Genomic DNA, 24226 nt, shown 5'->3' with positions numbered 1-24226 from the left:
GTCTGGCGCGCGCACCCCAGCTTCCGTGACCTGCCTGAACCACTGACGCACAGACCCCACCCACTCCAAGAAACGGAATTGGCCAATTCAACACCTGTCAAATCTTAGTCGGGTTCACCCCATTAATTCCCCGGCCGGCAGCGCGAAAAAAGAACTACCCCTGCCAAGACATTCTTCCAGAACATCACAAAAGAAAAAGGGGGCAGGTCTCCATCTATTTAATATCACATATCCTTCAATATTCATAAAAGTACTTTTCATTTCAACAGCACCGATAAAACTATCAGTAACAAAAACAGGTATCATAAAAACCACCACTACCACCATCAATCACGCAATTAATAGCAACAATGCCATGACCATGACACAAACAATAAACAGTAGAAACAAAAATAAACCCCCATCCAGGACTAACAGTTAGTTATTAACCCCAACCCTCCTCCCTTCTCGCCTCAGACTCCATATGAATGCCATTTCCATCCCCCCAAACAAAAAAAAAAAACCTAATCAATTACCCTTTGCCCTTGCCCTTGTCCTTCTTACTCCTTCCCCATGAAAACTTGCGACGAATACTGCGACTGCCATCTAGTCATGACCCCGAAGAGCCCGGCACCTTCAGGTCCTTTTTGCTCAGAAAACTCCTCCTGATCCCCGACGTAGACTTGGGGCTGTCTGGCAGACCCTTCTCCTCAGTCGGAACGAATGAGCTCCTGATCCAGACAGACCCAGAACCAATCGACAGCTGCTTCTCCTGACCAGAGTTGGTCTCATCCACAAAGTAAAGAGTCTCGCCAAGCGGGTCGTCGCTACCGAAGGTGTGGTGCTCCTTGGCCTCTACCTTGAACTGAGCGTCTGGAGTGCACTGGATCTTGAACGTCTCATCGAACTTGATCGTGCCACTAGACGACTTTCGATGCTTGGTTTTGCCGACCTGCTTGGTCTTGCCGTCCTTGGTCTGCGTGATGATGACGTAGACATCCGCCGACGGAGGGAAGCCGGTGGCGGAAACGACATTGAAGGTGGCAGTGCCAGAAGACGCTCCAGGGTAAATGGCACTGTGCACCGAAGAGGCACCTACACTCCTGGTTCTTGTGTGATGAAGGGTGAGACCGCCTGCGCCGTTGGCAAGCCCGGCAGTCTTGTCACCAGGAGGGCTTGGTGGTGCCTCTGGGATAGCCTCGGGGAATGAAAGACCGCCTGATCTCTTCAGTCCGCCGCCGGGCCCTGAGTCGGGGCCATTGGTAGTGATGATGGGAATGTCGGCCGAGCTGACAGACTCTTCATCATCATCATCCCTTCTGCCCGTAGCACTGCGGAACCCGCGCTTCAAGAAAGAGGCACCCTTGGCAACACCATGGCCCACAGCGGCACCGCCCTTGAGAGGCACGCCAGCCACACCAGTAACGATTCTGCCTGGCACCGAGAAGGTACCAGTGAGGGTTGAAGTGCCCTGTCTTGTCCTGGTGACGTAGTCTGGCGTGAAGAGCAGACGGAGCCGCAGGGTGCCCGACTTTCCGTCCAGAGTGTAAGTGAACTGCTGGCCCCTGAATGGCTCGAGCTGCTCAAGGTTAATGTCAGCAGCGCCGAGGAAGTCAGGCTTGTCAGCGAAATCCCAATCCCAAACAGTCGCCTTGAACTTGGCCGCCGTTCTCGAGGGGATTGGAATCGTGAAGAACTCCTTCCACTCGGGATTGAGCGTCTTCTTGACCGTCTTGGTCTTGAACACTTCCACGCCGTTGAGCTCAAACTTGCAATAAGGGTCGCTCTTGCCGTTCGAGTCGGCAGATGGCAGGTTCTGGGCGTCCAACACATCGACCCGGAGATTACCCATGTTATTGATGCTCTCGCTGGGGTCGAGTGTCATCTGCACTGGCACATACTTGAGGCTGACCTGGATGGAATACACGTTTCCATCATCATCCTTTAGCTTGAGCACCGTTGGGTTGTTCTGAGGCTGTTAGCTGAAAGTCTAATCACGGCTGACTGTAGCAAAAGCACTTACCAAGCATTGCTTGAGCGTATCAAGAGTATTTCCGGTAAGACGGGCCAGGACTCGTTCCTTTTTGCCCTCCTTGCTGTCCGTCTTCTCCGACACCTTGATGGTCAACTTGGAGAACTCCAGTTCACGAATGAAGCAGTCGCCAATCTCGTCAAAAGTCGTCTTTGACTTCTTGGCAACCGAAGAGGTATACGAAGGGAAGGCCATGTCGTCTACAAAGACCTCGATGCGGGTCTGACTCTTGGGCAAATCGGCCTCCATGAGCTTGAATATGATAAGACCAGACTCCTTCTTGAGCAGCTCCTGGGGTGTAAGGTAGACCTTGGGGGGCTCTCTGTTCTCATGCGATCTCCGGGAGGAGAATGTCGCCGAGAGGGGAGTACCGGGGGTCTTGGGCGTGAGAGGCGTCGCTGGCTCCTTAAGGTCAGCCGAGAACTTGCCGGCCTCGGTAGAGCGAGGAACATCCAAGCCAGACGAGGCATCGGATTCCTTTCCTTCTTCCTTCTCCTCATCTGCTGCTTCCTTTTCCTCCTCAAGCCTCTTCTTCTCCTTCTCAGCCTCTTCCTCGGGATCGGCAATGTTGAGAGTAGGATAGAAGGCGACAGTGTAAGTGAGGGTGCCCTTGGGTGTGCCCTTGTTGTGGATACGCAGGCCATCCTCGTGCTCCTTCTTCTCGTCGTGAACAAGCCACTCGCCAAGCTCACCCTGAACCATGTAGTCACCGGAGGAGATCTCCGTCAGACCAAGGCTGCGGTCTTTGCCCACGTTCTCAGAGTCCATGACCTCAAGCTGGAGGCGCTCTCTCGCCGAGTGTACGGGGATGTAGAGAACCTCGTCGAAGTCGGGATTAAGGTTGTTCTTGAACGTGACAGTACGGGCCTTCTCAATGCCTGACATGACCACGCGCACGTACGGGTCAGACTTGCCAAGAGCCTCGACATTACGAAGGTTCCTGGCATGCTTGAAGTGAAGGCGCAAAACACCAATGGGTGTTACGTAGCCGCCACTGCCAGTCGCAATACCCGAGATGGCCACCGGCCTCCACTGAGCCTGCATCTTGACACGGCCAGTCTTTGTACCAGCAAGATTGTACCAATCCTGTCCCTTTGCCATCAGTTCGAGCATGTCTTCCAGCTTGATCTGGTAGTTTCCAACAGTCTGATCTCCGGCAATGTCACGGTCATCCTTGATAACAACACCAAGCTTGGCATGCGCTTTGTCGGTGATGAGGAATTCCTTGGAGCCATTTTCGCCCCAAACAGGGTTGTTGGTGCGCTTCAGCTTCTTGGTAGTGTGGACCGCCTTTCCATTCAATGTGAGAGTCGCGTAGGGGTTGAGTTGGCCGATCATGCTCTTGCCACCATCAAGTTCCTTGGCCTGCTCAACCGTGAAGCGCAAGATACCCTGGTTAGACTCGGGAGCCGGCTCCAGGCTACCGTCCTCGAGCTTCTTAGGCTCCAAGACAGGGAAGAACCGGATATCGGAAAACAAAACCCCTCTTGCCTTGCCATCGTTGGTGAGTTCCAATCTTTCGTTCTCGTGCTCCCAAACCTCCTCGACGTTCTCGAGAGGGAAAGAAACCTGGGCAATCCTCTTGTCCTTGCGGAAATCGTTGAAATCAAAGATGTCAAAATCGAGCGAGTCATTGAAAGAAGTGATAATGATGTAGTGAGTCTCGTTCCAGCGGGGGCTGGCGTTCTCCTTGATAACCTTGGTCTGGGCGAGCACCTGTCTCCTGTTCAAAGAGAGCTGAACATAGGGATCAGGGGTACCGGCAAACTTATCGGTGTTCTTGAGGCCTTGAGCACCGTGAAGAGTAACAGCGAGAACACCGATGGCCTGATCGACAGGAGTACCGGCGAGCATCTTGGCGACTTCGATGGGGAAAACATTGGGCGCATACATCATCGGGGCGAGAGTGCCGTGGATCTGCTCCATAATGAAGGTCTCCAAACCGGGAATGAAGTTGATGTCGAAACCAAACGTCTCACCACCAAGAGGCTTGCAGACGTAATCGATGGTCGGCCTCTCCAGGAAAGACATCTCAATCTTCTCGACGTGGGGGAAAGGGATCTGCAGCTTGATCTTGAGACGCATCAAACCGCTGAAAGCCATGTCCTCGACAATAACATCCAAACCCTTGCTGACCATAGCCTTTCCGATTCTGATCTCAAGCACAACCTTGGGGTTCACCTTGTTCTTGAGCTGGCGGGAAGTCATATCGGCGGTATCGTTGGGGGTGAAGCTGAACATCCAGTCCATAATGATAATATCATCCTCGGCCTTGGGGTACGTCTTCACATGTTCCATTCTCGGCGGCTTCGAACCCAAGGTAAAAGTCTTGAGCTTCAAGCTGTCCAAAAAGGCAGGGGTCGCATTGCTGAGAACTTGATCGACAGAACTGATAACGGTCTGGGCAAGGACTGGCTGGTAGATGGGCCAGAACTTGACCAAGAAAGAGTTAATCCATTCGACAGATTCGTTATCGGTTTCGAGCTTCTTGAGCGCAAGTTCACGAGTGATGTCGTCCCTGAAATTCCGGCGCACGCGTCGCAGAGAGGTGCGGTAATAAGTTGAGCAAGCTGCGCCAATGATGAATACCCAGGCGAGACCACCACCAAGAACAGCCACCAGCCACGAGGACAAGCAGGCAAAAGCAATGACAGCGGCGTTGTGATACCAGTCTATACCACACAAGTGTCAGCAAATTTGGCCCGGCATAGGACAGTAAGGGGGGTTCCATACCTCCAAAGAACTTCTCGGGAATCTGAGTCTCTAGTAATGTCTGATGGTCGAGCATGCTCTCACCCTCGAGACTCGACTCAGCCGGCCACCCAAACCTGGGTTCCCAACCGGTCTTCTCCCACCAGTTATCTTCGTCCTCCTCAACATGACCACCGACAATGACCTTGCCATTTTCGGCCTTGACCACCTCGAGTGCGCCAGCCTTGGACGGTGTGGGAAGGTCGATGACAGACTTGCTGTCAGTATCAAGATCCGATGCGATGGCGACACCACCTGGGTTTCGGTGGAAACCTTCTGGTATAGCCTGTTGTATAACTTTGTGGTTAGTTTTGGGGGGATACACTCATTGCCAAGAATAACACGTACAGCTTGAGCTTGCGCCTTCTTCTCCTCCGGGCTGGCGTCAGGGTTGAATGTGAAGGCCGTCACGCCAGCTCGTCGACTTTCCTCGACAATCTTTTGTTGGGCGTCATCAGCGGTGACCTTGCTGTCTGGATCCTGAGCAGCCTCGATAGCTCCCTGCTGCTTAAGCTCCGCGGCAGCAACCGCAGTCGCCATGGTCGTCTCTGTGTACACGCTGCTTCAGCAGCCACGCTTGCGTTGGTCAATTGGTTCAATGGCGGTGAAGAGGCAATGTCGGTTGGCCTAGGCCGATATTCCGAGTGTCTGTTGTCGGGTTGGCTGCCAGAGACAGAACCGGGGGAGCTCCGTCAGTGGGCGGGCGGATTGCGGCACAAGCGACCTGGAGCTCGCAAATGCTAGTGTGTGGAAGAAGGCTACTAAGGTAATGGATATCCAAGAACAAGACTCGAAGAAAAGAAAAAGATGTGGCTGGAATCGCAGAAGTTGGGTCTACGAACCACCGGATAAGAGGCTTTAGAGAGTTGCTCAAGGAGAGGAGGGGGGGGAAAACAGGAAGGGGAAAATGAAATTGAGCAACAGCAGCACAGCGAAGCCACAACCTGGCGTGGAGGTCTCTCAAACTGGAAGTGGAGGAGCTGTCCAAAAGCTGCGTGGGGCCTTGGCAAGGATGGGCCAGCTGGGATGGGGAGATCAGCAACAGATCGGGTGCTACGTCAGTAGGGACCTTACGCCGGGCGGGGATTGGTGGTACAATTTGGGTCTTGGCTGGTCCCAAAAGGCAAGCTATCGTGGGCTTTGGAGAGCGCGAATTGGCTGGCGCAATTCCGAATTACGAATCCTGCACTGAGAGGGTTTTCCCAGATTCCCAGCCCAGCTGAGGGGTGCAGAGGAGGCTTGTTCATCGGTCGGCCCTTGCGCTAGTGAGTGCGAAGCTGCTATCGCGTCACCTTGGCACAGTCATGGCAATGTTTCTTGCTTGTGCCTTGTTCCGGTGTGCTCTGGATTGCTACAGTGTACGTCGCCGTAGCTGCTGTGTCGCACGACAACAGGTCTTCTTGGAATCTGCAGCTTGATACTTGATACCACATTGCATCATAAGTCAACCTTGGCCCTGAGGCCGCCCCGTCACTTCGGGTAGGCGCTAAAAGTATAGATCCCTGCCGAAAATCTCTCGACTACGAACCCACACGCAGGAGTCGGCGGGAAGAACACCGGCCGCCATCCCACCGGCGAGCCCGTGCTTCCGCTGTTCCCGTTTTTATGTTTTTTTTCTTCCCTATCAAGATCCGAATACCCGGAACCCAGTCCGTTGAAGCTGTCGGCAGACGAAGCGGTTGGAGAATGTCTCGAACAGCCACAACGATGATGCTGTCACTTGTGATTCCAGCTGGCTCGTGCGCCGTGAAATAACTCGTCATTCCTTGACCGTCGCAGCGCAATGTCGGCTCCCCTGCCTCCCCATCGCAATTTATCAACCGACACGCGTGCCAGGTGGTAAACATGTGGACCGACACTGCGCAAGCGAAGCCCCTTTCTGCATCTCGGAAGCCAGCACAGAGACTCCAAAAAGGGGTTTGTTGTTGTCAATGGTAATACAGTTGTTCAAAAAGGTCTGGGGTGCTGTGTGCTGTGTATCAAGAAGCTCCCTCAGACACCGCCATTCGGGTAACTCGTGGTCGCCATAGGCCGAATGTGCTGTGTGTGCGTGCTGCCTCTCGCAGAAGATAGTCGGTGATGGCGGCATGTCTTACCTCAACTGCGGAGCCATTGGCCCTCATCATTGGCTGTTGCTGATCATGGCTGCCGATTCATCTGAGAGGAAGTTTGGTGACAGGAGGTTGGCTAAAAACGAGGCAATTTTCATATCTAGCCACCGCTAGCTGCTGCACGATCTCGGTGGCTGTGAGTGTGGTGAATGCCGAGGAATCCATAATTCATAACTGACCAAGCCCGATGAACATGGGACAACCTGTGTAGCCCGGGAAGAGAGTCAATTGTCGCGCAAAAGCTGAGGTTTTTCGTCAGACAAACAAAATGGTTGAACAGATGCCTTATGGTCTTGCCAGAGAATTGTAACAATTGCTCTGTCAGAGGTTGGATCAAGGGTCCAAATCAGTTCCAGGTTGGAGATTGGGATCGATCGGAGTGGAACCCTGTCTGTTGACCGAGCTTGGCCAGAGCTTCCAGAAGCTTCAGCCACACACGTGTCACACAACATTCAGCCTTGTTCCCCAGGAATCTTTAGTCAAACCAATTAGAGACCTAACGCCACATGTGGCAACGCCAGGCTGAACAAGTGGATATTTTCCACTGCCTTGTGTTTCCTGCCGGACTGCAACGCCAAACACCAAACTTTCGTGTCGTCGCGAATCGCAATACACTTTTTCAGCCTCCCATTCGGTTTTCGCCCATCCATCCCCGCGAATCTATAACCAAACATTCGAACGATCTCACTACCATCCCCAAACCACAATCTCGACAAGAAAAATAACCACCCGCCAAAATGGCCAACTTCCTCGCCTCCATCTTCGGCACCGAACAAGACAAAGTCAACTGCTCCTTCTACTACAAAATCGGCGCCTGCCGCCACGGCGACCGCTGCTCCCGCAAGCACGTCAAGCCCTCCTACTCGCAGACAATCCTCATGCCCAACCTCTACCAGAATCCGGCCTTCGACCCGAAGAACAGGATGAACCCCTCCCAGCTCCAGAACCACTTCGACGCCTTCTACGAGGACATCTGGTGCGAGATGTGCAAGTACGGCGAGATCGAGGAGCTCGTCGTCTGCGACAACAACAACGACCACCTCATCGGCAACGTCTACGCCCGCTTCAAGTACGAGGACTCGGCCCAAAAAGCCTGCGACGACCTCAACAGCCGGTGGTACGCCGCCCGCCCCATCTATTGCGAGCTGAGCCCTGTGACGGACTTTAGGGAGGCGTGCTGCAGGTTGAACTCGGGGGAGGGGTGCGTGAGGGGCGGGTTTTGCAATTTTATTCATCGTAAAAATCCCAGCCCGGAGCTGGAGAGGGAGCTGGAGTTGAGCACCAAGAAGTGGTTGAAGACGAGGCCGAGAAGCAGGAGCCCGACTAGATCGCCTAGCCCGGAGCCGACGAGGAGGAGATACTAGACTGGCTCTCTGAGGGGGGGCGAGGTCGATGTCAGAAGGCTGTGAGAGACTACGAGTAGAAGTAATCAACTCACCAGCTATGAAACTTTTCACGGAGTTGGGGCGTTGGACTGTATTGGACTTGGGCCCTCGTTTTTTGTCAAGCAGGCCTCGTTAAAACCTGCGTACACATACACTTCATGTAATATACAAGCAGCGGTTACTTGCGAAAGGCAACTGAGCAACTGATGAAGGGAACTGAGCGAATGAAGAAGGTTCCAAAAAGAATTGCATGTTTTAATACTACCATACACATGACTGTAACGCGCTGTATGATGATGACCGTCTTGCTCTGTTTCCCCCATAATGCACCCAAAAATACTGCTTTCATTCCAACCAAGAGACTCATGTATCTTGCCCTGTCCTGTCGGTCCCATCCGTGCTAGCAACATTAACTAATAAGATTTAGAGGATATATCTCGTGTGACCTGATGAACTACCTCTGGAACCCCTTCTTGTTTCGATCTTTGAACGCCCCACCATCATGAATTCCACTTACTCCTTCGACCCCTTCATCTTTGGGATCAGCCTGGAGCCACCCTTGACTGGTGCAGGCAAGCATGCAGCAAGTTTATCACGTTCTGTAAAGCCACAATGTTAGCAGACGAACAGGTTCGTCAAATCCCAGGCAGCATCAACTTACCAGCCTCATCCTCAAACACGATCGAAATATCATCATGCTCCCCGGGCAGCTCAGGTAAGTCCAAACACAAAAATGCTGCATCCGCCGCGTCCTGCGCTCCATCCATCCCAGCCTGCAGCACCTTCGGCAGCGGGAACTTGGCATCCACAATCTTGAGCCCAGCCTTCCCCTGCTTTCCAAAAGATTCAAACACATCTGTTCCCTTCAAGCTGAAGCCCATGCATTGTCCATGAGAAAAATCCGAAAAGAAGGCAAGAATCTGCGTGATTCCTTCTTGCTGCACCACCTGGATCCGAGTAGCACTGGCCTCCCACTTCTTGTGGATAGGCACCACCATTCGTCTGCGCGAGATGGCAAATGTTGCCGCAATCCCATCAAAAAGCACCTTGAACCCAGTGATAGCCATCTCAAAGGTGTGCAGGTCTTCCATCTTTGGAAACATGATGGTTCTGATGGTTGGCCTTTGCTTGATGGTATCCAGAGCCCTGGCCAGCCGTTGGGCCGATTCAGAGGAGACATTCGCCTCTGTCACGGCGAGCGTAATGTCCGCCTGCGGTTGACGGAAGACCATCATACAGCTCGGATTCTGTACGTCAAGACGCATCTTAAGCTCCCCTGGTGCGACGTTAATCCGATCAGTCATCGTTCCGTCCTTGAACTCAAAGATGACCCGCAGCTTATCAGACAACACACAGTGCGCAGCCCGGTCACCGTCTGTGTCCTGGTTGATGACCCTGACTTTGTTCCAGTTGAGGTTGGAAAGTGCCGTTAGTCCTCCATCTTGAGAATCGCCAAACCTCTCCGAGATCCAAGCTCCCTTCAGCGGAGACTCGCAGAATATCGACTCCTCCCGATGCAGTACAGTCCCAATGAGTAGTGTGTGCATCCGGACTCTTTCCTTTTCGTCAGCAAAAGACATGACCATGCTCCCTTTAAAACGACCATTCTCGAAACGCAGGGAAAGCGAGGGCTCGTTGTTGTCGCTGCGTAAGAATCCAAACCGAATAGGCGCCTCAGGGCTGTACAGCTGGTTGACGCCACTGAGAGTCTTCGTCCTTGGACCTGTGATGACTGCTATCCGGAAACCTCTGTGATATGTGCGAGGACCGGTTGCGGCGCCTTCTTTATGCAACCTCTCAAACATGGCAATCTCGCAGTTCGGAGCCGGCTCTTTCGGAAACTGTCTGGCCTGCGGGTCGTTATCGAAGTACTGAAAAGACCGAAGGGTTGATCTGAAGACGCAAGCTTCGTCTTGCTTCGGGTACAGGGTGGAATGTACTTTGTTACTGAACTCGTACATGCTTCGCAGGGTCTGGAAGGCTGGTTGAGAGCACTGTATCATAACAATAAAGCCTCGTGGCATGGCGACTTCCAAAGTGCAGCTGTCTGAACGCCAACGAACATCTTCCCATACCGGTCCGGTGCTCTTGTTGCCAGAGATCCGTAGCTGAACAGCTCCATTCTGGCTTGCAGCCACAAACAGAATATCAGGCTGCGATTGGGGTCTGACAATCGATATGAAACATGGCAGATGAATGCGCTGCGCTTCTCGTCCTTTCTCCATCAAGAAGAGACTGACTTGGAACCGGCCAAAGCAGAATGCAGAGGGTGAGTCGGCCAGTGGTAGCGTTTCAAGTATGCTCATGCCAGAGCTGGCCAGCTGATTTTGTGAGAGAGCCAAGCTGGATGACCCCCAAAGCATGGACTTGAGATCGCCTGGCAACTGAGGATATTCCAACCAAATGGTTCGATCGAGGGTTTGTGGTAGAAAGGGCTCTTCTGGCGGCAGGAAACCATTTCGCTTCATTGACACCGACAGCTTCCGAAGGCTCGACGCAAGAGTGGCACGCACGTCCTCTGCTTCCCTGTCAACTGGACTACGCCCGCTGTTGACAATCTCAGGCATGATTTCCTCCAACAACCAGTATCCCTTCGCCAAGTCGGTATAAGCCTGTTGTTTACAAATTTCATTCTTCATCTGAGATTCCGGGGTCGAGGGTCGGTCTCGAATGGCATTTTCAAGGGCCATTCTACCAGTCAAAAACCACCAAAGAGACGCCCTGGCGAGTTCATTCGGCGTACAGGCGAGCAATGGCCGTACACTTTCTGCGTGTAACCGGAACAGTTCAAAGAGGTGACGGGTGCGCTCCACAAACGTGTTCATGGCATCGTCGGCTGCTGCTGACACAACATCTTGGAAGCTGGAGCCCCCCATTAGAGGAGTGACTGGCAACGCGTGATCACCCAATTTGCTTCCTTGCCTCGCTGCAAATGGATGATGGAAGCTCGAGGCTGCTGAGATTGCCGAGACTGCGGACACAGGACTATGCGCATGTTGTCTTGCTGCATGTTTTAGTCTCTCTGGCGAGTTTGTTTGTGGCATTGACGGTGTGTATGGCGGTGGGGCATGCTCTGGCGGTGGTGGCGGAATAGGAGATGGATGAGGTCGTTGTCTTTTGGCTGGAATTGGTGGTGGTGCTGAGGTTGGAGGGTTTGGCGACGGCTGTGGTGGGAATCGGGGTGTTTGAATGGGCTCTGGTGACGCAGTCATGGCCGATCCGGGCTCTGGCTCTGGTGGTGTAGGTGGTGCAGCCTCTGCTTCGTCCCACTTGGACTTGTCACCAGAAGCAGCTCTAACCGCCTTGACAAACGCCTGTCCTTCGGCTTCCCGCATTTCAGCCTGCTGAATTTCTATGAATGACCTCCGCCTCTCGTCATGATCCACCGTGGGATTTGTCAGGAGCCGAGCGGATGGGTTTCTCGAAGCAGACATATCTGAGTCGGGGGAATCCGAGGTCGTAGAGAAACCTGTCTGGGTGCGTCGGAGAGGTGCTGGGTCAAACGTCCCCGGGCTTGGATGGGCTTCTCGGATCGGCAATCTTGGACTGTTACCGAGATCGGTATGACGAGGAGGAATCGGAGAAGGTGGCGGCCTTGCTCTGCGACGTTTCGAGATCTCGATGGTTGGTACTTCGCAGATGTCACCACCCTCGCCCATAACCTCAGGGGGTGTTTCTGCAAATCTAAGAACCAATCCCCTTCTGTTAGGTTTGATTTTCTTGGGACTACCATTTTGGGATCGTATGGAAAGGGATTGTTGCGAGTTGTTGCTTCCGGTCCCCTGAACCTGAAGCGCATGGGGGTATCGCGAAATGCTCTTGGTGTCGAGTTTCGCGAGCATGGGAGGTGCCGCATGGGTGACCTGTAATGTGTCGCCAGGACCATGGAAGAAGTCGTTTAAGTCACGAGAATCAGCGGCACCCTGTGACCCCTTTCGGTCTCGATCTCGGTCGCGTCCAAAGAGCTTCCCCATGATTCGACCCCTTTTTGATCCCTTGCCATCATCCTGCACAGAAATGGCGGGGGGTTCGTTCTCCATCATTGAGCTTGTACTCGTTCACGTTGTCCAGTCGTTGTTGCTGCTGCGTGTGGGCAGGAAATTGCCGGTCGTACTGGCAAGCTGGCTTCCACGACCGGAACGGAAGGCGGGCATGTGCTCGTCGTCGATGCTCTGGCAGCCCAACAATGTATTGTGGAGCTGCCGACTGGACCCTTTCGTATGGGCTTCGTGGGTGGGCATATGGCTCGATCGAGCCCAGAGGTGACGGGTCGGGCAGCCGGGTTCGGGGAGAGTGGTGTGAGAGAGGACAAGTTTTATGTTCAATGGGAAAAATGAGACAAAGTTGTGGTGGTTCGTGGACCCGTGGTGTGTGGTGCGGCCTGGGATGAACTGGACGTGTGGGAAACCTTGCTGCTGCGAGGGTTGATGTTAGCGGGTAATGCGGGGCACCAGGGCTGTCCAGCGAGGTACCATACCGCCAGTGATGCAAGGGAATTACTTCCTAAACTGGGAGACAGCCGCTCAGCAGTGGATGCACCTGAACTGCGTCTTGAGAGAATGGAAATCCAATGCCCGCGCCTCAAAAGTCCGGACTCGTGTGTTACTACTCCTTTGCGAGCTGGCCAACGAAGCAGGCAAGCAATTGCAGAAGGGAGGGAAGCTTACTCTCTCGTCACACTCTTTTTTCCATGTCTTTATCTTGTTATGTCCTGGCCGGTCCACCCCCATTTCTGTCTGCTGAAGATCTCGAGGTGAAGCTGGCTGGAGATGGCTCAATGTTTCAGGGTCGAGAACGGGCCCATCTTCCCGCTGCAGTAGTCCCCTCCAGTCTCCACGTTCGTGACTTGGGCATCCATCGGCTGTTTCGTCGGCCAAGCAAGCACCTGGTTGGCTGGCTTCCCTTGATAAAAGACTTCATCAATACGAAGGCAGCGTGGAATCGTATACTAAGGCCCTGATGTAACGGTGCATTAAGCGTGCAGCTGAACTTGATCTTCACGAGATGATATTTTGGGGGTTTTGTGTGCTGGTGTCGTACTGCCCTGCCCTGCCCGGAACCTGGACCGGGCATGCTGCAAGACGGCCAAGCAGCGGTATCAATAGCTTTTAGCGTGCCCACGCCTGAAACGGCACTGGGGGCCGTCTATCCATGTCGATCTGCGGCTCCAGGAATTCAACGTCAAAGAAGGGTTCATCATCCGTAATCAAGGTAAGGAAGGGGCAGGGCGTACCTGTACTACCTAACCTGTGATGATATTGATGTCTAGAAAGAACTGGTTTATCTCCTGCTTGAAAATCATGTCTCGACCTGCTCGGCTGATGCAGTAATTATCAATGATCCCTTCATTTTCAACATGGTGAGGAACCATCTGAAATTTTGCACTAGCCCACAGGCATGGGCTTCAGGTCCCCAGACCACCATTCGGCCGCCTAGGCAGTTGGGCGAGTCTGGACCAAGGCGGTATCTGGAATTCCTATGTGTTGTGCAACCTCAACCGGTGCTGTGATTCATGTCAGTCGATGCTTCCCATCTATAACCTCAGTGACATCGGTTTCCAGACTGAGCCCCACACATCTGTTGTGACTGGTGAGATTGAGCGAGGAATCGAGATAGTTGACGACCATGGCAGGAAGAATGACTAAAGACACGTACCCTCAGATGTTATGCCTGCTATATATGTAAGTGCTGGCGCTACACGAATAGGTACCCTGGTTACAGTATATATATGCATCTTCGTCTTTCGATGAGACATGCACAAGATATGAATTCAAGCCTGGGCCAGTATCATGAGGGTTAGGGTTGCATGATACCATGAGCTGCGGTAACTAGTTGTAGTCCCTGGGTCGACCTTGCCGGATCCTGGGTGCTCCGTAGACTTATAAGAATCCACTTCAACTCCGCCATCACCGATCTTGATCGTTCCCGTTGACGGGTGCGCCGGCGCATGTGTTCGAATGCCGCCGCTACAGCTGTCATGACGGTGGCGGCACAAAGAACAGCGACTTCCTGCGGGGTCGGACTGAACCCCCTCTTCCGTCCCTCACCCCCACCACGTGGGTAGGCATGGCATGGAAGAAGAATCTCTTCCAAAGTCTTCGATCCAAGACATTTAGAAGAGCACTTGCAGATGCTATATGGTGTAAAAGAGGGCACATATTCGGAATCATCTTTCCAGCTGCCCTCTTTAGAAAGGCCTCGTGGTCTTGGGGCGCATGAGGTGTCGTCTAGGCGTTGCCGGCCTCTCACCGTGCTTGATGAACTGAGTGTCTTTGATGTCCATCAAATCTGTTGCCCAACAAATGATGTAAAAGGCGCCTGTTGACAAGGACCCCACGTCATTGCTCCCCTGGTCCAGACCCTCCACCCAGCTCCCTGCCCCGCCCCGGCCGCTCTGGCAGCTGCGAATCCCGCTCGTCATCCGGAGCCTGGTGTTGCCTGTAAAGAGATCAACGACGTAATTTTTTCTGTTTCCTCTTGCGAAGCCTCTAGGCACCAGAATTCGACCTTCTCCTGGCTTCGCAACACCATAGCGCAGCAATACCGTGCCGAGTACAAGATACTGACAGCTCTTCCGACCCTCCATCGTGCATCCTACCCTCCAAATCTCCACTTTTCTTTATTTTCCTCAACATTTTTCTGCCGAAAAGGCCGCGAGTAGTGGTGAAGTCGAAAGGAAACAGAAGTCTGAAACTATGGTCATGGGACTCGTCTCCGGGCGCCGAAGGGCAACCTCTAATGCTAGTGAGTCGCATGCGATTCCACTTTGTCAAGAGCCTATTTTGAGCAGATGCATCATGTAGACGGCGAGCCAGTTGAAGTTCATCACCGGCGCACCGACAGCATCACCAAGGGAGGCAAGAGACTGGACATCCGGGATCATATATGACCATATTTGTTGCTAACATGCCGCTTCTTCGTAGGCAGCCGAGGATCCTCTGTCGACGGATCAGACTCTATCGAAGATGATACCCTCGTAGTCGAGCCCGATCAGGGCAACGGTCTGTCACCCACTCCAGGGCTATCCGGTCATATACGCCTACTGACACCGGTATCCAGTCCTTTCCCACATCATATCCCAGTTGAGACCTGGTGCCGATCTGAGTAGAGTCGTTCTGCCTACCTTCATCTTGGAGCCCCGTTCCATGCTGGAAAGGATCACGAAGTACGCTTGCCTCCGCTACTCAAAGGAACAGAGAGGAGGACTGAAGCTGACAACCGCTATAGTTTTATGTGCCATCCCGAAATGCTGCTGCCGATTCCTCAGATTGACGATCCGGTAGAAAGATTTTTAGGCGTTGTCAAATTCTACCTGAGCGGCTGGCACATTCGCCCTCCGTGAGTCCCTTCTGATATCTAACCAGTCATGCCTGTTTACTAACCCGCCTATTTAGTGGTGTCAAGAAGCCTTTGAATCCCATTCTGGGCGAGATTTTCTCGTGCTACTGGGACTTCCCCGACAACACCAGAGCGTACTACATTTCCGAGCAAACCTCTCACCATCCTCCAAAGTCGAGCTACTTTTATATGGTACCTGGTCACCACATTCGGGTGGATGGGACGCTAAAACCCAGGAGCAAATTCCTGGGTAACTCCGCCGCTAGCATGATGGAAGGCATTGCCATCTTGACCCTCCAAAATCGCGGCAAGGATCCTACCAAGGGAGAAAGATAGTAAGCATATGCACTATGTTCCGGTACTGCTGCAGCTTCGCACAATGCACTAACACAATTCGACTATTTAGCATCCTCACCCAGCCGAACATGTACGCAAGAGGTATCCTCTTTGGTAAAATGAAATATGAGCTGGGAGATCACAGTTATGTGAGATGTCCAGAGACCGGCCTTGTTGCCGACATTGAGTTCAAGACCAAAGGCTGGGTCAGCGGCACGTATAATGCCATTGGTGGAACGGTGAAAAATGAGGAAACGGGCGAGGTGCTCTATGAGCTTTCAGGACTGTGGAGCGAAGAGATGTTTCTCAGAAACGTCAAGGTACGTGATTTTGAGCGCCGCTATGATGCACAATGCTAAAACCCTACAGACTGGCCACAAGGAGATGTTCTTCAACGCCACCAAGTCAAAGCATAGTCCCCCTCTGAGCCGACCGCTTGAGGAACAAGAAGAACGAGAATCTCAAAGGCTGTGGGCTAAGACTGCCCAAGCAGTCAAAGAACGTAACCATGAGCTGGCAACCGACGAAAAGACGAAAATCGAGGAGACCCAGCGTGAAGAGGCTGCTTTGAGAGCAAATGAGGGTGTCGAATGGCACCCCAGACTGTTTAGGAGAGTTAGAGGCGGTCCTGGCGGATCCGAGGAAGGCGAGGAAGATCTCGAGTGGATTATCAATGCTCAAATGTTTGACGCCATCGTCGGTCAATTTGAGGGCACAAGCTAACAATTGTGTACAGAGACGGAAGGACACCAGAGAAGCAGGCGGCCCAGATCATGGCCATCTATCCAATCATCCCAGGCCAAAAATGTGAGAAAAGGATCGTGATACCACCAAGAGCCTCATTTTCTGAGTCACGCCCTCAGACAGCCCACAGCAATGACAGCAATCTCATCAATCTCAACAATGACGGACCATCAGCCGATGACAGCAGAGCACCGGCCCTGACCCCGACCCTACCAACCAAGATTTCGGAAGATTCTATGTCCACGAAAGCAAGCAGTGTTTCATTGGAACAAACTCAAGGGGAGAAGCCTCCCTTGGACCCCAACCATCGCAGTACAGCAGAGATTCAGACAATGTTGGCTGCAACAGGCGACAAGGCTAAGGCCGGGCCGCTAATTGACTTCCACGACGACATGAAGAAGGCCTTGCCTGCAAATCCCAAGCGAGCCGACACAGAAGACTCACAAGATGACGTCTTTGTTGACGCCCAGGGGTAAAACACTCGGCATCATCATGGGCGTTTTTAAACTGTAGTGTTTTTTCTTTCAAGTCTAGCATCATGGTCTGGTGGGCATAAGCATACATCATAACAAAAGGAGGATTGGAAATGGTTCTACCAGGTCAATGTCAAAGTGGAGATTGGTGAGTGTAGGCTCTAATCATTTTTCCTTGGTCGATCAACAGTAGACAATGATACCTGGTGGAAACAAAGGAAGGAAAGGAGGGAGGCGCTTTTGGCATTTTGATTCTGGCACATGGGCTCTACCCCGGCCATTCATTCAGTGTGGGGGACATTTTTGTTTTGTTATTTCTGATTTGGGATCAACTCCTGGGAAATGCAAATCATGAACATTCAGAACTCGTGTGCGTTGTGTGATGTGTGGTTGCCCCTGAGCCGCCTCTGGGTCACTGCGTCAGCCTTTTCCTTCCTGCTGGTGGCACAGTTTATTTCACACTTCATGAGGAACATAGTCTATAACGTAGCTAAGGGTTAGGAAGTTTACGTTGATGTGTATTAGTCCTCCATGGTGTCTTTGGTCAAGTCATTCCTTCCCTCAACTCAAGAAAGCCACCATTAGTAACACGCTTAGATACCTACCGGACTTTCCTTGGTTTTGCTTTTAATTCTCCAGCGCCCTTGACCAACCTTGATTTCAATCTTCTTCTCACCCTCGCTGCCATCAAGGACAGACCAGCCATCCTGTCATTAAAGAAGCCGTCCAATCTGAATCCTTCGCGCCTCAGAGTTTTCTTGCTAGTTGGCTTCACCCCGCTTTTCTACGAACCCGTACTGGGGAGAGGATTTGCTGACCGTCGGGACAGCATCAACATGGAAAGACATCCGCTGCCGGAGACCCAACCGTTCGGATTGAGAGCCCCTTGGCGGAGCCAGGGGACGCAGGAACCCGAAAAGTGAGAACCATGGTACCACTCAGGAGTATTCAAGACCCGTCGTCCTGCTTGTCATCCCTTACTGCGGCTTCGTTCAGCCTTGATACCGGTTGATTTGAGGCACAAGGCGGTATGTCGTTATCATGCCGTTCACTAACAAGATAGGTACCAAACCGGATCTGGAGCCGCCCATGATCGACCGTTCACCATCTGTTTTGGTCCATCGCGAGATCGAATTAGGAGGCCCTTGCCAGGTAAGTGGTCTCATTTGGGGAGAGATTTTCCCATTGTTCGGATGTGGCATCCGCAATTCTTCAACGTCGCAATGCCTTGGATCACTGCGGGCCATTCTCGCACGAAAGGATTGCTCTTCACCACAGACTCGCAGAATACGGTGGTCACCTATAATGCTACCGCAGCCATGTTCGGAGACAGGTTGGTTCTCTTGTCACTGACGGACAGAAGCCGGCTGGCTCATTCCCTTTCCCGGGGCTGCGGAACCGGACCGAAAGTAATACACGACACACCCAATTTGTCCTGCAACAATAAGCCCCAGGATACCACGCGAACCGGACAGTCTTTCCAGTCCTAGATGGCGACAGGTAGCCTCACGAGGCAGCAGCAACAAATGTCCGCGACGAGTAGTGTTCTCGGCCCAACCCTCCACACGTCTGCCTCCCTCCCCACCTGTCAAAGCGCGGGCGCACCCCTTTGTAATACAACACCACGCCATATGGGCTCCATGTTCACGGACAGGATCGTGAGAACCGGAGTCTCTTGCTGATCATTCGAAACATTCGCCGGGTGGGTTTTTGAACTTGCCTTGCGCAATTTTATCGTTGATCAATCTACGATCTGGCGAGATACATCCTGGCTCACATGCTTTTCACATGGAGCCCTTTTCGTCGGTCTCAGATGATGAACCCCTCTTCTCAACAGGAGTGCCTGCCCCCTGCTTGGGGTTTTTCTCGGCGTCCACAAGGCCAGTGTCGTCGGACCATGAGCCGAACATCGTTAGGGTAGCTTACCTACCCCATGCCGCAATATCGGCCGTTGACCCTAAGCTAGCGAGCAGCAGTGCCCGTTCTCGGATCCGGAAAGATTGCGGGGCGAAGAGCGTTGGACGGCGTGCTTCATCGCGACGGGGCGCTAGGAGAGGATTTTCTTTTTGCTTTTTTTTTCGCGCTCGAGGGAACAAGCTTTCTGCTGATGGGGCAGGTGAGGTCGGGTCTGGGAGGCAGGGCATTACCAGGACAAAATGCTAGAGAAGACGAAGTTGACGATAACGATACAGCACGATAGCAAACTCGCCAAGTCTGCGGAGTAAATGTTATCAAGAAGCAGCACACGCATTCTGGTGGTTTTCATCAAACACGAAGTACGTAATGAATCAATCGAAAAGAGGCACGGAATCTGCTACCGGTAGCGTGTGTCCGTCCACCAGCGAGCGACTCCACCGATGGGACATCTAGGCGCCGAGAACACACTTCACTGGCTTCACCTTCCCGGCTACAGGACTCACCAACCGATGAATCTCGGGGTCAAGGTTTCGCTGGATTATCGCGACGACGGTACAGGGGCCACACGTGTTTTTTTTTGCGTCCGTAGTGTCGTCGCGCTCAGTTTTGCTTCTTTCCCCTTTGATATCTGTCACTTTGTTAGCCTCATCGTTGGGAGCAGCAGCGCTCAGACTTTTTTCATTTTGGTGATATTCATCACAGGGGGTCTGTTTTGAGAGAGCAATTGCCTTTTTGGAATGGTTGTTGCTTTTATCCGGGTTTTTTTTTTTTTTTTGTTGGGAGTTGAGTGTGTTGCTGGAGAATGCCAATGTTGTATTGCATGTTGAACTTGCTAAACTGAAGAGGGAGTTTGATGTACCCCTTGCAGAATACGTATGCGATAACACCGCGAGGTATATCATACATGGTCGGCTGATCGGCTCTTCTTTTCGGGGTGATGGGGAGGAAGGGGGTTGGGGTTGTTGATCACTGCTGGGCTGTGTAATGGAGGGTTGTGGTGATGATGTTGTTGTCGGTTGCAACGACACATCTTGAGAGTTGGGATGAAGGTGAGACTTCCTGGGCAGACTTGCTACAGAGGGCGAAACAGAACCGATGGAGGGCGTGCAACACTACACCAAGCCACCCGCCACGAGCCACCGAACATCACGTTGTAGCAAAGTGACGACGATGGTGTTTATCTCGAGCAAAGGTTCGAAACACGGTGGAAACCTACCCGGCAGTAGACGCATACCGAGCGAATGTCTCTGCCGAAACTGGGAAACGAAGGACATCAGCATACATACAGTAGATGCAACGGTGACGGAGACATGCATCGTAACTGCAGCAGAAACGAGCCCGGGAGAAGACGCAAAAAGCTACACGAAACAAAAGTGAAGCTTGAGAACCCTACCCGGCTAAGTATCATGATCAACATCAAACTGCAGACTTACCCTCCGGGGACAAGAAGGAGGAAACAGGCGCGGCATTCCGGGAAGCGATACATTACCAAGATCTTTTGAAGAGCCTCCTGGCATGATGATGTCTGTGTGTTTGTTCTGCTGTCCCTTCCAGTCTGTGTGTCGGAGTTTGTTCCAGTCTGTGCGCAAAAGATTGTTCTTCAGGCTATATTCATCTGGGAATACGACTGTGATGAATGGGGTTGTCACTTGCATGGGTGAGTTAGAATATCTCCGAGAGTTTTTTGTCGTTAATACTTATCTTTGGCGGCGAATGAGTTGCGGTTCTCTCGTTAATGATGAATTTCGGGAGCGTTTTTATGTCGTATAGGCGAGATGGTGTGAGGAGTCTGAAATAAAATAGGGGAATTTAACTGTGATGTATTGGGGTTTATTATGATTTAACGCTGTTTAAGTTGACTGATCGAAGAGGTCGTAGGATGACTTGAGATTGATCAACCTACCTCATGCTCAACAAGTCGCCATCATCCCATAGCCAAACGTAAACACCATACATACCAGCAGTTCGCTTGGGAAACCCACCCGGATTTCTATAGTTCCCTCTCAGGCGTCTGACCTATATTAACCCAACCAAACTTTCTTTTCCCTTACCGTAATCGCCTCCACTGACAAGACACTACCAAATGCAACTACCAAACCTGCAATGCGAGTGTTCCTGTCGGTTCCTGCATCAGCTCCAACTGCAAGTTTTCAATAGAAAAAAAAACCCACCACCACCGTCCCATCGTCTCACCGTATGTAGTGCTGAGTTGAAGTGCCATGCATCACCCATGCCGTCGTAGCCGTCACTGTTGTTGGTGTTTTTGTTTTCAGGGGTCTCAACGCAACCCAAGCTCCCACGCACTGTAACCAAACACTGTGTCGTATGAACCATGCAAAAAAGAAAAAAAAAAGACTTCTGTGCCCTCATATGGTTCATGATGACAAGGCCTGTTTGACGTTTATTGTCCCCAAGACATAAACCGGACGATCGGAATTACACCACCTTCATTCACCGCGGAGGACTATCATCACCTCACCACCGTTGAGCAAAATGCAACAGTGGGAATCGTGATAAGATATGGCTTGAGCCGATGATAGTGGCGTTTTTTGGGAACCTGTGAAAAATAATTAAAAAAGAGAATGTCGCGAGTGGCTTGCTGCTGCTGTTAGCTGACCTTCCTAATCAGGTAGGTGAACCAATGAGTCGGACTCTCCTCGGCCCAGCCCCTCCCCTCCACCTGTCACCACCAACAAGAATCGCATTTTTCCCCTCAAAAAAGTTGACCGAGCCACGGTCATTGTCAGCGACCCACCAAAGGCGCATCAAAATTCTTGGGGTCGGGGAGGACAGCGGGGTTTGCTCTGAACAAGTTAGCTGCCGTCCAGCCCTGGCTCTTGGTCTTTGAACAAGTTGAATTCTAGAACCTCACCTAGAAAATGATGGCACTTATCCACCCCCAGATTCGTCAAGGTGCATCGCCATACATCAGGGGCGCAGGCGTGGTGTGGCTAGCTGTGAGGGGCTTGCGAGGAGGAAAACAATATTTTGACATTTAGACCGAGGTTTGGGGGAGCACATGTTGTGATGAGAAGATTGTGGACGGTGAATGTGAAGATTGCCCAGAGTTTGGCCTCGGGGACCAAGAATCAACAATATGCAGGCAGCTGCTTTGGTGGTGGCTGTATGAATGAGAGAGAATTATTGCTCGGTCAAGGAGGCTCGGGGAGGGCGTGAGAGCATGAGGGCGTCAAACTCAGGAGGCGGGCTAAAAACCGCCTGTCGATGAGTCCGGCCCGCCCTGGCCCGTTCGGAATGGCCTCGTATGTTGAAGGTGACTGGTTTTTGGGGGTTTGGTTGGGTGCGCAACTGCTGTTTTCCAATCGCCACAGACTTGTGGTTCTGGTGCTGAGGATCACGAGTGGTTCGTACCAGATATGCAGGCACCGCCTTGTCTTCACTGCTCGGTAGTTGGTCCTCGCCGTCAACCTAAACGGCCAGGTCTGCTAGCGAAAGTATGAAGTGCATTTTTGACTTTCATGCTGATTTGTATCGCCCAACAACGGTGTTTGCTTCATTTGGACAAGGCATTTTTGGCCTCACGAAGCCCACAAATTAGGTACCGAGTGGTTGGGACCTGACTGCACTACGTATGTTGGATGTCAGAAAGGTCTTGGAGATATGCCGTCTTGTAACATCCAGCAGCCTTTGCCGGGCCGATGGCCACGCTCCCACGGTAACCTTTTCATAGTGTGACATCAGCTTTGGGGTGAAACGAACAGAAGTTGTTGTGAAACTGATGACGAGAGTGATAATCGGCGTCGTGGTAAGGTAGGTAGTCTCAAAAAATGAAAACGTGGTTTCGTTCGGCTGGTATTGTACGCGCCGTGGCTCAAGTCCCATGACTTCTGAGCTTTCAGGCCGACCTGTGGGGAACCGGGGAAGGGCCATGCTGGCGGGACGGCAAATCCTGTGATGATTGGGACAGTTCTGCCGGGTGGTCTCTGTGACAGAGGCGGGCAGAACCGGCCTATGGGAGGATGTTGCCCTCCGTGTATGTGGTCCATGATCTGGTTGAATAGCCGACAACGTCATTTTTAAGTTTGGTGCTTGTTGGCCGTTGAACCTGACGAACGCACGATGATAATGTCTTGAGAAGGCTTGGCTGGGTTGTTGGCGTCAACGGTCGCCTGCGATTGAGGGTTGGCCATGCCCTGCACAAATGTTGGAATTGCCCTGATCTATCCTCGAGTCTAGACTTCCTAAGCACTATCGAGTGCCCTTTTTTCGCCTCGAAGGAACAGACATAATTTCGGGAGAATGCAATGCTGGGGTTGAGGGCTGTGTGAAGACGGGACTTCAGGACACACCTGGGGAAGCGAGTAAATCAGCCAATCCCATTTGCGTACAAGTTAGGAAATGGTGGTGTGGACTACCCGCAACGGACCACACCCTCTCGTGCGGACATGATGCGATTCCAACCCAACGAAAAATGCAAGTAAGATCTGCGAAATGCTGAGACGGAAACCAGTCGGTGGGATTTCTGGACATAATGTGGCCTATGAAATGCGTTCTCTGCCGTCTTGTCAGCCGTTTACCAGCTTCGTCGTTATTAGGGTCCTGGGGACAGAAAACCGGGTCATCATCTTGAGGATAAAACAAGAAGAGCTCCTGAATGGTGCAATCGCCAAGTTCTTCAGGCCAGTCAAGAAGTTGAATACTGTAGGTTCCTGCCCGGCAGGCATAGCCGAACTGTCTGAGCGCAATAGCGACTGCCCAGATTGGTCAAGAGTGATCTTTTTTGAAATTTCACAGTGTGCATGAATCCAGACGCACCCTGTTCTTCCAATGCCCTACAACACTTTCTCAGCCAAGACGCGATGGTTATGGACGTCTCGTGGCAGTCCAGGTTCAGCGGCGACTTTCTCTCCGCTGGGGAGGGTTCACGATGAAAAAAGCAACTCTCCCGGCTAACGGATCATCAACCAAGTTGCTTCTGTCCCGATGTCAGAATTACAACAGTCTGGCACGTCTGGGTTTGGTTGTATAGCTGATGTTGACGGTGCCTGAATTTCAATCTGTTGTTAATCAAAAGCCGCATAATGAAATTACACTGAAGCTATTCTCAGAAAATGCAGTATTGGGAGGGTTTGGAACAATGGAAGCGAAGGTCTTGAGCATTCTTGGCTGTCGAACGGTGGTGCGTGTCGCTTCCAGCCG

The 24226-nt window shown here is 52.2% G+C and overlaps 6 protein-coding genes across 6 annotated transcripts; 2 read left to right on the top strand and 4 right to left on the bottom strand.

The window, feature by feature from the left end:
• Window positions 1-199: 199 nt before the first annotated feature.
• TCB2 (Tricalbin-2) lies at window positions 200-5302 on the bottom strand (the record flags this gene model as incomplete). The annotated part of the gene is made up of 4 exons (XM_062941518.1): window positions 200-1948; window positions 2003-4683; window positions 4745-5048; window positions 5111-5302. 4 exons carry the CDS (start codon window positions 5300-5302, stop codon window positions 590-592), a joined length of 4536 nt encoding a protein of 1511 aa, XP_062804380.1. The 3' UTR covers window positions 200-589.
• A 420-nt stretch (window positions 5303-5722) lies between these two features.
• On the bottom strand, window positions 5723-7223 carry QC764_0003610 (uncharacterized protein; the record flags this gene model as incomplete). The annotated part of the gene is made up of 2 exons (XM_062939748.1): window positions 5837-7223; window positions 5723-5783 (listed from the first exon to the last, which is right to left on the bottom strand). The coding sequence occupies exons 1-2, from the start codon at window positions 6007-6009 to the stop codon at window positions 5723-5725; spliced, it is 234 nt and encodes a 77-aa protein (XP_062804379.1). The 5' UTR covers window positions 6010-7223.
• Window positions 7224-7610: 387 nt separating this feature from the next.
• QC764_102890 (uncharacterized protein) lies at window positions 7611-8237 on the top strand (the record flags this gene model as incomplete). Its single annotated transcript, XM_062941517.1, has 1 exon — window positions 7611-8237. One exon carries the CDS (start codon window positions 7611-7613, stop codon window positions 8235-8237), a length of 627 nt encoding a protein of 208 aa, XP_062804378.1.
• Window positions 8238-8489: 252 nt separating this feature from the next.
• On the bottom strand, window positions 8490-14515 carry QC764_102880 (uncharacterized protein). The gene is made up of 4 exons (XM_062941516.1): window positions 13914-14515; window positions 12736-13761; window positions 8920-12673; window positions 8490-8857 (listed from the first exon to the last, which is right to left on the bottom strand). The coding sequence occupies exons 3-4, from the start codon at window positions 12299-12301 to the stop codon at window positions 8772-8774; spliced, it is 3468 nt and encodes a 1155-aa protein (XP_062804377.1). The 5' UTR covers window positions 12302-12673; window positions 12736-13761; window positions 13914-14515; the 3' UTR covers window positions 8490-8771.
• A 125-nt stretch (window positions 14516-14640) lies between these two features.
• On the top strand, window positions 14641-19392 carry OSH6 (Oxysterol-binding protein OBPa). The gene is made up of 8 exons (XM_062941515.1): window positions 14641-15002; window positions 15182-15259; window positions 15318-15423; window positions 15486-15596; window positions 15653-15931; window positions 16003-16252; window positions 16302-16615; window positions 16669-19392. Exons 1-8 carry the CDS (start codon window positions 14954-14956, stop codon window positions 17150-17152), a joined length of 1671 nt encoding a protein of 556 aa, XP_062804376.1. The 5' UTR covers window positions 14641-14953; the 3' UTR covers window positions 17153-19392.
• Window positions 19393-20629: 1237 nt separating this feature from the next.
• On the bottom strand, window positions 20630-24187 carry QC764_0003570 (uncharacterized protein; the record flags this gene model as incomplete). Its single annotated transcript, XM_062939746.1, has 4 exons — window positions 20630-21870; window positions 21939-23376; window positions 23605-23758; window positions 24119-24187. 3 exons carry the CDS (start codon window positions 24185-24187, stop codon window positions 23366-23368), a joined length of 234 nt encoding a protein of 77 aa, XP_062804375.1. The 3' UTR covers window positions 20630-21870; window positions 21939-23365.
• Window positions 24188-24226: the final 39 nt, after the last annotated feature.

Source organism: Podospora pseudoanserina, chromosome 1, assembly GCF_035222485.1.
Source record: "Podospora pseudoanserina strain CBS 124.78 chromosome 1, whole genome shotgun sequence".
In the NCBI taxonomy this organism is placed as follows: domain Eukaryota; kingdom Fungi; phylum Ascomycota; class Sordariomycetes; order Sordariales; family Podosporaceae; genus Podospora; species Podospora pseudoanserina.
This window is presented reverse-complemented; position numbering and strand designations above follow the sequence as displayed.

Coding starts and splice junctions, on each gene's coding strand:
- QC764_102880 (XM_062941516.1), bottom strand. CDS start 12,301: ATGATGGAGAACGAACCCCCCGCCATTTCTGTGCAGGATGATGGCAAG. Junction 8,858..8,919: donor CGTGTTTGAGGATGAGGCTG/GTAAGTTGATGC, acceptor GTGGCTTTACAG/AACGTGATAAACTTGCTGCA.
- OSH6 (XM_062941515.1), top strand. CDS start 14,954: ATGGTCATGGGACTCGTCTCCGGGCGCCGAAGGGCAACCTCTAATGCT. Junction 15,260..15,317: donor CGAGCCCGATCAGGGCAACG/GTCTGTCACCCA, acceptor ACCGGTATCCAG/TCCTTTCCCACATCATATCC. Junction 16,253..16,301: donor TGTTTCTCAGAAACGTCAAG/GTACGTGATTTT, acceptor AAAACCCTACAG/ACTGGCCACAAGGAGATGTT.